The sequence below is a fragment of the Haliotis asinina genome, chromosome 10, assembly GCF_037392515.1.
Source record: "Haliotis asinina isolate JCU_RB_2024 chromosome 10, JCU_Hal_asi_v2, whole genome shotgun sequence".
NCBI lineage: Eukaryota > Metazoa > Mollusca > Gastropoda > Lepetellida > Haliotidae > Haliotis > Haliotis asinina.
Window position 1 is genome coordinate 815,509 of NC_090289.1, and position 12,094 is coordinate 827,602.

The window sequence follows — 12,094 nt, forward strand, 5'->3', positions numbered from 1 at the left end:
ACGCTCCTTCTATTCCTGGCAAACAACGTCAACCTCAAATATTACATCAACCTCATTGTGCGTAACAGAAATATGCTGAATGAGTGCAAAATACACATATCAGGTTCAACCAGTGAGCAATATGCATTGTGAATCTTTTTACGACCTACTCAAATAGGGGCAGTCTTGTGATTCCACAGTTAAGGTATGCTGCCTGAACCTCGACAGGAAGTATATAAAGATGGTGTTATTAAAGTTTAAAACAAAAAAAAAATCATTTGTGAATACCATTTTCTTATGAAACAAGGACTTGGAATTCAGAGTAAACAGAACTGTTTGTGGTATCTATTCTAACTTTCACAGGTAAAATTCGGATCGACTGAAAAGTAGATCTTTGTCTGAATTGGTTAATGAGCCTTATGTTTCGGTATGAGAGATTGGTCTGACAGCCAGGAAACCCGACGTCAGGGTCGTGCTACGTCGTCACCATCTCGCTCAGTGAGTGAGTGAGTTTAATTTTACGCCGCATTCAGCAATATTCCAGCTATATGGCGGCATCATCTTGCTCAGCATCTCCGTTATCTAAAAGTATCCACTTGGCTGTGTAGTGGACTAAAGTGGACTAAAATTCCATGGACCAAAGTCTGTTTGTGCACGAGTTATACATGTTTGAAAATACAGGATTTTCGCAACAGATTTCTCGTGTATGTGTTTTTTGCCGGATAGTATATTTGGTATCAGAAGACACGAACAGGAGCTTCTATTGATCATAAAAATCACTCTTTATTAGTTTTATTCAATGAAAAATATACATCACTGAACACTTTACGGTCTTTTGAGTTGCAGTGTAGCGATGCCATAGCATTGTGATGTCATCAGTTCATGACGTCATAACATTGTTAGGGCAATGAACAAATTTTCTGTCAAAACGATATCTCCAACGAGCTATCGTTTGATCTTTACTGGCAATATCTCCTGTGGAAAACAGTTTTGGAGGATAGCATACAATGACTGACTTCTAGTGAGGTTGATCCAATGATTTATCGACCCTTGACATGAAAGCGAAGCCGGGGTGAATATCATATGTCCAGTGCCGATAAATCCATAGGACCCCACTGCGGGTCAGAAAATCGATAAACTATGACCATTCATAGATCACATGATCTCAATCTAAATATATCTAGGGCGTTTGACCGCAACATCTCGGATTACACCATCTCAATAAAGAACGGGTTGTAGTACCGTTGTTGGGCTGAGGAACATCCTAGATTCCAACCTACACCAGCAGAGTCAGGCAACTAATCTCCAGCATGTGGATGCTGATGTGGTTAGCGGTGGCTGAGTGGGTTAGACAGCTGACTTTGTTTGCTGACGATCAGGTGCTTGACTCTGAGGTTGTGGGTTAGACAGATGACTGTGTGTGCTGGCGGTCAGGTGCCTGACTCTGAGGGTGTGGGTTAGACAGATGACTTTGTTTACTGGCGATCAGGTGCCTGACTCTGAGGGTGTGGGTTTGACAGTTGACTGTTTGCTGGCGATCAGGTGCCTGACTCTGAGGGTGTGGGTTCGAATACTGGAAGGGACGCGACCCAATAAAAGTACTAGAATCTGCACTGAGAACGCGTGATTCCAAATATATCATATGTTGCATTAGATCACTTTCTAAATGGCATTGTGTGTTGACAGATATCCTATATGCTCCCAAACACGACCGAAGTATTTCATTGTGACTGGTGTCAAGTTGTCGCAGATGTACAAGCGGAACCACATTTGATTCCGCCTTTAAAAGATACTATTTTATAACTGGACTATGTTAGAGAGTTGAGATCTTCCAACTCCCTTATATATCAATGTGTTGGTATATTCTTTCGCAATGTCGAATGGTGTTTAAAAACGAAAGTGAATAGTGTTGGTGATGGGATGATTTTCAAACATAAATTTCTCTACTGAAAAGATTTTGAAACAGTTTCCGCAATCTTGTTTGATTTCCCACATAATAATTATATTAGTCTGAAATTTGACTATTAATCCTCCAGTTTACAACATCTGTAGAACGAATCATGCGTTGCATCATCAGTTCAATACTCCAACACAATGCCTTCATGGTGTACTGCCTACATCAGTGTTGTATTGTCACTGGATGAGTTTAGTTTTACGGCCCACTCAGCAATATTACAGCTATATGGCGACGGTCTGTAAATAATCGAGTCTGGATCAGACCATCCAATGACCAACAACACGAGTATCTATCTGCGTAATTGGGAACCGATGACATGTGTCAACCAAGTCATAGAGCCTGACCACCCGATCCCGTTAGTCGCCTCTTACGATTAGCATAGTCACCTTTCATGGCAAGCATGGGTTGCTGAAGGCCTATTCTATCCTGGGACCTTCAGGGGTCTGTATCGTCACTCACTCAAACTGACATGAAAACGTAACATTATGCAAAGACGTGTCACGAGAGCTTTAATACAGTCTGGCTTCAGTTACATGAATAATGTGTCTGTTAGACCGAGTACTGGCCACACTATAAGAGCCAGTTAGCGGGCTTGAAACAAGTGGTGGTTGAAATAAACATGGCTGACAAGTTCGTGTAAACTGATATTCAAATAAGACGTATCAACAAATAACACAACATGTTTGACTCGGTCTGTCTGCAACTCATAAGAAACGTGTGAAAGGATTACGTAATATCATCTCTGGCGTGTCTCCATACTACAGACGTTCATGTCTTGTGGACTGCTGGAGATCTTAAGATGTATCGACATTGATTACTCGTTTTGTCTTCTTCCTGTCTCGTTAATAGCAAGCGTTTAATTCAACACTTATTGCAACAAGGACATCACACAAGCAACCACTGGTATGAGGACAAGCGTTAAACTGGGGCGAACCATATCGCCTGAAGCACAACCAGAGGGACGTTGCAGCTTGGCAGCCAGAGTCAAGACTTCCGCGGTGATCCCAGGACATGTGGCATAGGCTGAAGCGGTACAGGTCGCAAACAGGTCCGTCTGGCTGGAAGTACATGGGACGGGGGAATTTAACAATCAGCTCGTCGGAAGGCATGCCGTCGGCACTTCTGTAGGATTACAACATATCTACATATAACGAATTAGAAAAAGAAATAAAACAAACAAATCTATGTATAAAACTGAACACAAGCGAAATCCAAGTACGGGAAGCGTCCGTAAAATCAGCAGTTGTTCTGACGGTGCAACACAAACACAGCAGTAACACCATTTTGAGTTCAGCCTCCTCATTCTTGTCGTCAGAGAAAGGTGGCCAAACGTGCATTCTGACAAAATACAAGAGCATCGTCATTTCAACTCCCATGTTACAACTAGTAAATAAATACATACATGTATGTGTTCGTTCAGACAATACCTGTGAAGGTCCAGGGGTAGAATAGGCCTTCAGCAACCCATGCTTGCCATAAAAGGCGACTCAGCTTGTCGTAAGAGGCGACTAACGGGATCGGGTGGTCAGGCTCTATGACTTGGTTGACACATGTCATCGGTTCCCAATTGCGCAGATCGATGCTCATGTTGTTGATCACTGGATGGTCTGGTCCAGACTCGATTATTTACAGACCGCCGCCATATAGCTGTAATATTGCTGAGTGCGGCGTAAAACTAAACTCACTAACTCACTCGTTCAGACAAGCACTTAGACAAATATTACATTTCACAAAAAAATTTCATGTCAGTTTGAACTGACTACTCTGCCATAGTTAGATTTTTCACTCTAGCATCCGCGGTAGCAACACTGGAAGTCTTATTCAAACTACATAAACACATGTATGGGAACATGTTTTTTCAACATACGTGTAGCTTCTGATTCGAATACTGTCGGTAATATCTAATATTGTAGGTAATATTTCAGGCACACCATGCCTTAAGGCGATCTTCAAATGACACCTGCCTGTCAACAACCCACGGCAACTGTAGGAACTTATCTAGCCTTATCTAGCCTCATCTAGCCTTGCTCCAAGGCTGTACTGAACGCGGAGACCATGGATGTGTAATTATTCTATCCTTCGATGAGTTAAGTCTGGAGAAGCAGAGAGTACACCAATGTGTTACAGCAGGCTGATATTTTTTGTGCATTTGTTTAGAAATGCGCACTTGCATTGTTATTGTTTACCTTATTGACCAGTGCAGGACGAGGGAATGTCCGACATGAGCCCAGCAATGCCACTAGCACGTTGCAGAGATACTAGCCACAACTTACTCGGTGTTTGGATTACTTTCAACTTCTAGTTAAACAATCGTAAGACTATTTATCTAGCTCATTTGTCAGGGATATTCAGGCTGGTCAAAAATGACCATCTATGCTGACTATGCCCATTACCATTTCCGACCTGAGCAGATTTAGGATTGTAGGCAAACAAATCCTATCTCACATAGTTGTACCGCGTGAATTTTAAACACTCATCCTTTGTACGACACGACTCTTGTTGTTCGAAGGTGGTGTTTCACAATATCCAAACGCTTGAATTCCGATACACCTGCGATGGCTAAGCTGATAACGTGACATTTTCTTTACGCTCTGTGACAAAATGTTTAGGGCCATCGTCCAGATCCCCTTCCGACATCCGACATGTCATTTCCGTATTTCTGCTACAACAGATTCTACTGTAAGCAATTATATCACCGTAATTTATAATTTGATGGGTTATCACAATGTAACTAAGATATACAGAATTGTCTGATCCTATTTCTCAGTCACTGTTACTAAATACATGGCGATTGTCAGTACTCTTTGAATAGCGAACTTCACAGAAGAGCGTCATTTCACATACTTAAACGAATTTCAATGAGCGAAACTGATATGCGAGACGTTTGTACACAACTTTACCTGCACTGAAAGGCAACTGTCGCTACAGAGTTCGTAGGGTCAGGTGTTGTGGGTGGGGTACCCTGTAGGACACAGGAACTCACTGCCGCAGATCGAGATGTGTCCTCCACACATGTCAAGTTTATGTCTGAAATGTCCAATAACATTACACGTTCAAGTCAAGGCGTTACAACATGGCATCCTGAATCTCTAATAATAAGTAGAATAAATATATGCCTGTTGTACGGCAAATGTACATCACAAATGGCATCTTGAAATATAAACAAGAACCCATAGGATCTCTGTTTGTATGATAGGCGAACATTACATCCTGTGGCTTTAATACATGTAATTACTATGGTCACACTACATGTTCTAGGACCTACATACATGTTTTAATAGTTACTGAGGTCACACTACATGTTCTAGGACCTACATACATGTTTTAATAGTTACTGAGGTCACACTACATGTTCTAGGACCTACATACATGTTTTAATGGTTACTGAGGTCACACTACATGTTCTAGGACCTACATACATGTTTTAATGGTTACTGAGGTCACACTACATGTTCTAGGACCTACATACATGTTTTAATGGTTACTGAGGTCACACTACATGTTCTAGGACCTACATACATGTTTTAATTGTTACTGAGGTCACACTACATGTTCTAGGACCTACATACATGTTTTAATAGTTACTGAGGTCACTCTACATGTGCTACGACCTACATACATGTTTTAATTGTTACTGAGGTCAATCTACATGTTCTACGACCTACATACATGTTTTAATAGTTACTGAGGTCACTCTACATGTGCTACGACCTACATACATGTTTTAATGGTTACTGAGGTCACACTACATGTTCTAGGACCTACATACATGTTTTAATAGTTACTGAGGTCACACTACATGTTCTAGGACCTACATACATGTTTTAATAGTTACTGAGGTCACACTACATGTTCTAGGACCTACATACATGTTTTAATAGTTACTGAGGTCACACTACATGTTCTAGGACCTACATACATGTTTTAATAGTTACTGAGGTCACACTACATGTTCTAGGACCTACATACATGTTTTAATAGTTACTGAGGTCACTCTACATGTGCTACGACCTACATACATGTTTTAATTGTTACTGAGGTCAATCTACATGTTCTACGACCTACATACATGTTTTAATTGTTACTGAGGTCACTCTACATGTGCTACGACCTACATACATGTTTTAATTGTTACTGAGGTCACTCTACATGTTCTACGACCTACATACATGTTTTAATTATTACTGAGGTCACTCTACATGTTCTACGACCTACATACATGTTTTAATAGTTACTGAGGTCACTCTGGCATAGTAAATGTTACATACCGTGGTGAATGTTACATACCATGGTGAATGCCACATACCGTGGTGAATGTTATATACCGTGGTGAATGTTACATATCGTGGTGAATGTTACATACCGTGGTGAATGTTACATACCGTGGTGAATGCCACATACAGTGGTGAATGTTATATACCGTGGTGAATGTTACATACCGTGGTGAATGCCACACACCGTGGTGAATGTTACATACCGTGGTGAATGTTACATACCGTGGTGAATGTTATATACTGTGGTGAATGCCACATACCGTGGTGAATGTTACATACCGTGGTGAATGTTACATACCGTGGTGAATGTTGCATACCGTGGTGAATGTTACATACCGTGGTGAATGTTATATACCTTGGTGAATGTTACATACCGTGGTGAATGCCACATACCGTGGTGAATGTTACATACCGTGGTGAATGTTACATACCATGGTGAATGTCATATACCGTGGTGAATGCCACATACCGTGGTGAATGTTACATGCCGTGGTGAATGTTACATACAGTGGTGAATGTTACATACCGTGGTGAATGTTACGTACCATGGTGAATGCCACATACCGTGGTGAATGTTACATACCGTGGTGAATGCCACATACCGTGGTGAATGTTACATACCATGGTGAATGCCACATACCGTGGTGAATGTTACATACCGTGGTGAATGTTACATACCGTGGTGAATGCTATATACAGTGGTGAATGTTACATACAATGGTGAATGTTACATACCGTGGTGAATGTTACATACCATGGTGAATGCCACATACCGTGGTGAATGTTATATACCGTGGTGAATGTTACATATCGTGGTGAATGCCACATACCGTGGTGAATGTTACATACCGTGGTGAATGTTACATACAGTGGTGAATGTTACATACCGTGGTGAATGTTACATACCGTGGTGAATGCTATATACAGTGGTGAATGTTACATACAATGGTGAATGTTACATACCGTGGTGAATGTTACATACCATGGTGAATGCCACATACCGTGGTGAATGTTACATACCGTGGTGAATGTTACATACCGTGGTGAATGTTGCATACCGTGGTGAATGTTATATACAGTGGTAAATGTTCGATGCCATGGTGAATGCCACATACCGTGGTGAATGTTACACACCGTGGTGAATGTTACATACTGTGGTGAATGTTACATACCGTGGAGAATGCCACATGCCGTGGAGAATGCCACATACCGTGGTGAATGTTACATACAGTGGTGAATGCCACATACCTTGGTGAATGTTACATACAGTGGTGAATGTTACATACCGTGGTGAATGTTACATACCGTGGTGAATGCCACATACCGTGGAGAATGCCACATACCGTGGTGAATGTTACATACAGTGGTGAATGCCACATACCGTGGTGAATGTTACATACAGTGGTGAATGTTATATACCTTGGTGAATGTTACATACCGTGGTGAATGCCACATACCGTGGTGAATGTTACATACAGTGGTGAATGTTACATACAGTGGTGAATGTTACATGCCGTGGTGAATGTTACATACAGTGGTGAATGCCACATACCGTGGTGAATGTTATATACAGTGGTGAATGTTACATACAGTGGTGAATGTTACATACAGTGGTGAATGTTACATACCGTGGTGAATGTTACATACCGTGGTGAATGTTACATACCGTGGTGAATGTTATATACCGTGGTGAATGCCACATACCGTGGTGAATGTTACATACAGTGGTGAATGTTACATACCGTGGTGAATGCCACATACCGTGGTGAATGTTACATACAGTGGTGAATGTTACATACCGTGGTGAATGCCACATACCGTGGTGAATGTTATATACAGTGGTGAATGCCACATACCGTGGCGAATGCCACATACAGTGGTGAATGTTACATATCGTGGTGAATGCCAGATACCGTGGTGAATGTTATATACCGTGGTGAATGCCACATACCGTGGTGAATGTCCTCCACCATGGTGAACCACATCATACCGTTATACAGTGACGCGGATACCTACTCTGTACATTTTGACAGATGGTGTCAATAGTTTGATGGACTTGTTGTAGACTTGGGTAGAATCGCTGCCACTCGGTGGGAAGACAGATAGTCAGCTTTGCAAAGATACAGTCATACAACGCCTTCAGTTGGGGTGTGTTTCTGCAGTAATATAACATGTACATGTAAAATACATAACGAGCGGCATTTGTTGTCACGTGATATCTAAAACACTTATAGATCTAGGTGGAGACATAAATATGTCTGTGGTGAGACATAAGTCTTTTGAAGCAGCTTGTCTCACAGTGTTCATCCCTCTTTAAAAAAACAAAAAAACAAAAAACAAAACAAAAAAAACAAAACAAAAAACAAAACAAAAAAACCCAAAAACAACAACAACAACAACAACAAAACCAGGCTCGCTGACGTGGTTGTCACATTCCGTCGTATCCTATTTGCGTAGATGGATCCTCATGCTGTTGATCACTGGATTGTCTGTTGTCTGATCCAGATTCGAGTATTTTACAGACCGTCCCAAAATTGTTAGAATACGGCGTTCATTTGAAGTCACTCAGAGTCGTCTCACTGATCTCATCACAGACTACATTCCTACCATAACTCTGACCCCAGAACCAGATGCGCTTTGCTTCATTCGACAAGCCATTAATGTCCTGATTCTACTCAAATCTCGCTTGAAGAGCTATACAGATCGACCCAGCAACATACAGTGGCTGCTATGGCTTACTTAGAACATATAGATATACAAGCACTGTTGGCTTTGGGTGATAATTACTATCACTGACTCTGTTGTTGTATTTCATACTGCCAATATTAGTGTACTGCCACTGAATGTCATATGTAGTATTCTCATAGTTGTGAGATGTAGTTGTATGCCTTATAGCATCTGAGGTCACATGATGTAACTTGTGAACTTGCGTAGTACGTCAGAATAATAAAGCGGGTGATTGGAACTACTCGCATGTCGTGTGTGTCCCTGAGCAGACATGGATCCCAAGAAGATACTACAATGGCGACGAGGATGGGATCCGTCGTAATGCCTCAAGGGAAGGTGATATACACGCGACATGAACTATGTTAGTGATACGAACTCTCACTAATTGGTGGAACTTCTGAAAAGAACTTTGTGTGAGAACTTTTGCACTCATGAAGACGCCATTTATTCTCGTGCATCACAGGTATCTCGCCTGTCAGTGTCACGACTCACAGTATGTCGCAAGTTTTGTCTACAGCTGTCTACACCTTTTCAACAGCATGTGTTCAATGTGAATATTTATCATATTTGTCATCATGAACTGGGTATTGAGAACATTCTCCATATTTTGTTTAGTCGAACTTGTCTTGACTTTCATAAACTTTGACTTTGCCAAACGGTGTAAACAGTGTGTATCCAATATGGCTGAACCTGAACTAGTCGCAGCACCTGTGAACTTTAACGTACATTTACGTCCCCCGCCAGCTCTAAATATGAATTCCACTGATATGAGTAATGAATTTACTGTTTGGATGGAATCTTTTTCTATTTATGAGGTTGCCAGTGGTCTAGAAACACAAGAGGATAAGGTTCGAAGGGCAACATTGTTGCACTGTTTAGGTACTCCATGTCAGAGAATTTTTCTTACATTGCCTGGTCAAAAGGACACTTATGATACTGCTAAAACTGTTTTGAGTGCATACTTCAATCCAAAAAGAAATGTAGTGGCAGAACGTTACAGATTTCGTTCTAGAGCACAAGGGTCAGATGAGAGTATTGATAATTATGTTACTGACTTGAGAGAACTTGCCAAAACTTGTAATTTTGGTGCTTTGCATGATGAAATGATCAGAGATCAGATTGTTGAGAAATGTGCATCGAAACACCTCCGTGAGAAACTTCTGCTGAAGGATGATTTAACTTTGGATTCTGCTCTTAAGGTTGCAAGACTTTATGAGATGGCTATGGAGAATTCTAAAGCTATTGCAGGAATTTCTGTTAACAAAGTTGATGTTAGCTTTACTCAGTCTGGTAATCAGTCTTATAGCCGGTGTTACAGATGTGGTTTTTCAGATCACAAGGCTTCTGAATGTGGTGCTATTAATGCCAATTGTCTGTTCTGTAAAAAGAAGGGTCATCTGGCTAGAGTATGTAAAGCTAGACAGTCAGCTGGTAGTTCAACTCCAGGTAGTAGGTCTAGTTATACATCAAGGTTTCAGTTAGGTAAGTTAGATATTGATAAGCAAGCTCATTCAAAGCAGAAGGCTGTTAAAAAGAAAAAGAAAGGTGGTAAGGTTAAATTTCAGCAACAGAATGATAAGCAGAAATTGAAGGCAGTATTGATTGATGAAACATCTGAATCAGATTCATTTTCAGAAGATGCTGAGTTTGTGTATTACTTTGATTCAGATCTCTGTACTTCTGTGAATGTAAATGGTAGAGATTTGGAGATGTTCTTAGATTCAGGTTCATATAGGAACATAATTTCAGAGGTGACTTATGATAGATATTTCAAACATTTCCCACTTTCTCCTACAGCTAAACATTTTAAAGCTTATGGTCAGAAGCAGCCTATGGTATGTCTTGGTTATTTTGATGTTCTTCTGAAAGTTGGTGATAATCAAGTTGAAGATAAGATTTATGTCATGTCTGGTGATGAGGTATCTTTGCTTGGAAGGAAGTCTAGTCTTGAGTTGTCTTTGCTTCAGATCAATGTAAACAAGGTTAGTTCTTCAACAAATCTAGATCATCTTTTTGATGAATTTTCAGATGTATTTGATGGCTTGGGTCAAATTAAAGATTTTACTCATACAATCAAGGTTAATGAATCAGTCACACCGGTTACACAACCGCTTCGTAGGTTACCCTATTCTATGGTGGAAGCAGTCAGTTCTGAGTTAGATAGAATGATTGATGATGATATCATTGAAGAAGTACATCATGCTACACCTTGGGTTTCAAATATACATTGTGTTCCAAAACCAAATACTTCTGAGATTAGAGTTTGTTGTGATTTACGTGAGGTCAACAAGGCTGTTGTTCGTGAGAGGTTTCCTATTCCTACTGTAGATGATACACTCTATGCTATGAGATCAGCACGCTACTTTGCCAAGCTTGATTGTAAACGGGGATTTTGGCAGATTTTATTGGCAGAAGAATCTAGAGATTTGACAAGTTTTGTTACACACAGAGGTATCTTTAGATTCAAAAGACTCCCTTTTGGTTTGAATTCAGCTTCTGAAGCATATCAAAAGGCTATGAACTATGTTTTCCATGATATTACAGGTTTGGAGAAATATATTGATGACTTGATTTGTTATGCAGATTCTCTTGAAGAACTTGAAAATTTGCTCAGAAAAGTTTTTAAAAGATGTAGGGAGTATAATTTAAAGCTCAACAAGGACAAGTGTAAACTTGGTATGACAGAGATAGAGGTTTTAGGACATGTGGTTTCTTCTGAAGGTGTCAGACCTAATCCAAAGAAGGTGTCGGCTGTTGAATTAGCTAATCCTCCAGAAAATGTTTCTGAGTTACGTTCATTTTTAGGAGTGTGCAATTACTTGATGAAGTTTATTCCTAGTTTTGCAGATCTGTGTGAACCATTACGTCTTCTCACTAGAACTGGAGTAAAATGGAGATGGAATGATGTTTGTCAGTCAGCATTTGTATCTTTGAAGAAGGCTATTAGTAAAGCCACATGTTTAGCTTTCTATGATGTTGATGCTCCAACTATTCTGGTTTGTGATGCTAGTCCAGTTGGTTTGGGTTCAGTTTTACTTCAAGAGCAAGATGATGGTAGTTTTCAACCTATCGCATTTGCTAGTCGTTCTTTGACAGAAACTGAGCGTAGGTATTCACAAATAGAACGAGAAGCATTAGGATGTATCTGGTCTGTGGA

The 12,094-nt window shown here is 40.4% G+C and overlaps 1 protein-coding gene across 1 annotated transcript in view; it reads right to left on the bottom strand.

The window, feature by feature from the left end:
- Positions 1 to 745: 745 nt before the first annotated feature.
- Positions 746 to 12,094, bottom strand: part of LOC137297687 (uncharacterized) — a 52,174-nt gene continuing 40,825 nt past the window's right edge. The window contains exons 4-6 of the mRNA XM_067829605.1: positions 8,227 to 8,366; positions 4,837 to 4,963; positions 746 to 2,994 (exon numbers count right to left, since the gene is read on the bottom strand). Coding sequence (XP_067685706.1) covers positions 2,805 to 2,994; positions 4,837 to 4,963; positions 8,227 to 8,366 — 457 coding nt within the window. The 3' untranslated portion in view covers positions 746 to 2,804. The remainder of the gene's footprint in view (positions 2,995 to 4,836; positions 4,964 to 8,226; positions 8,367 to 12,094) is intronic.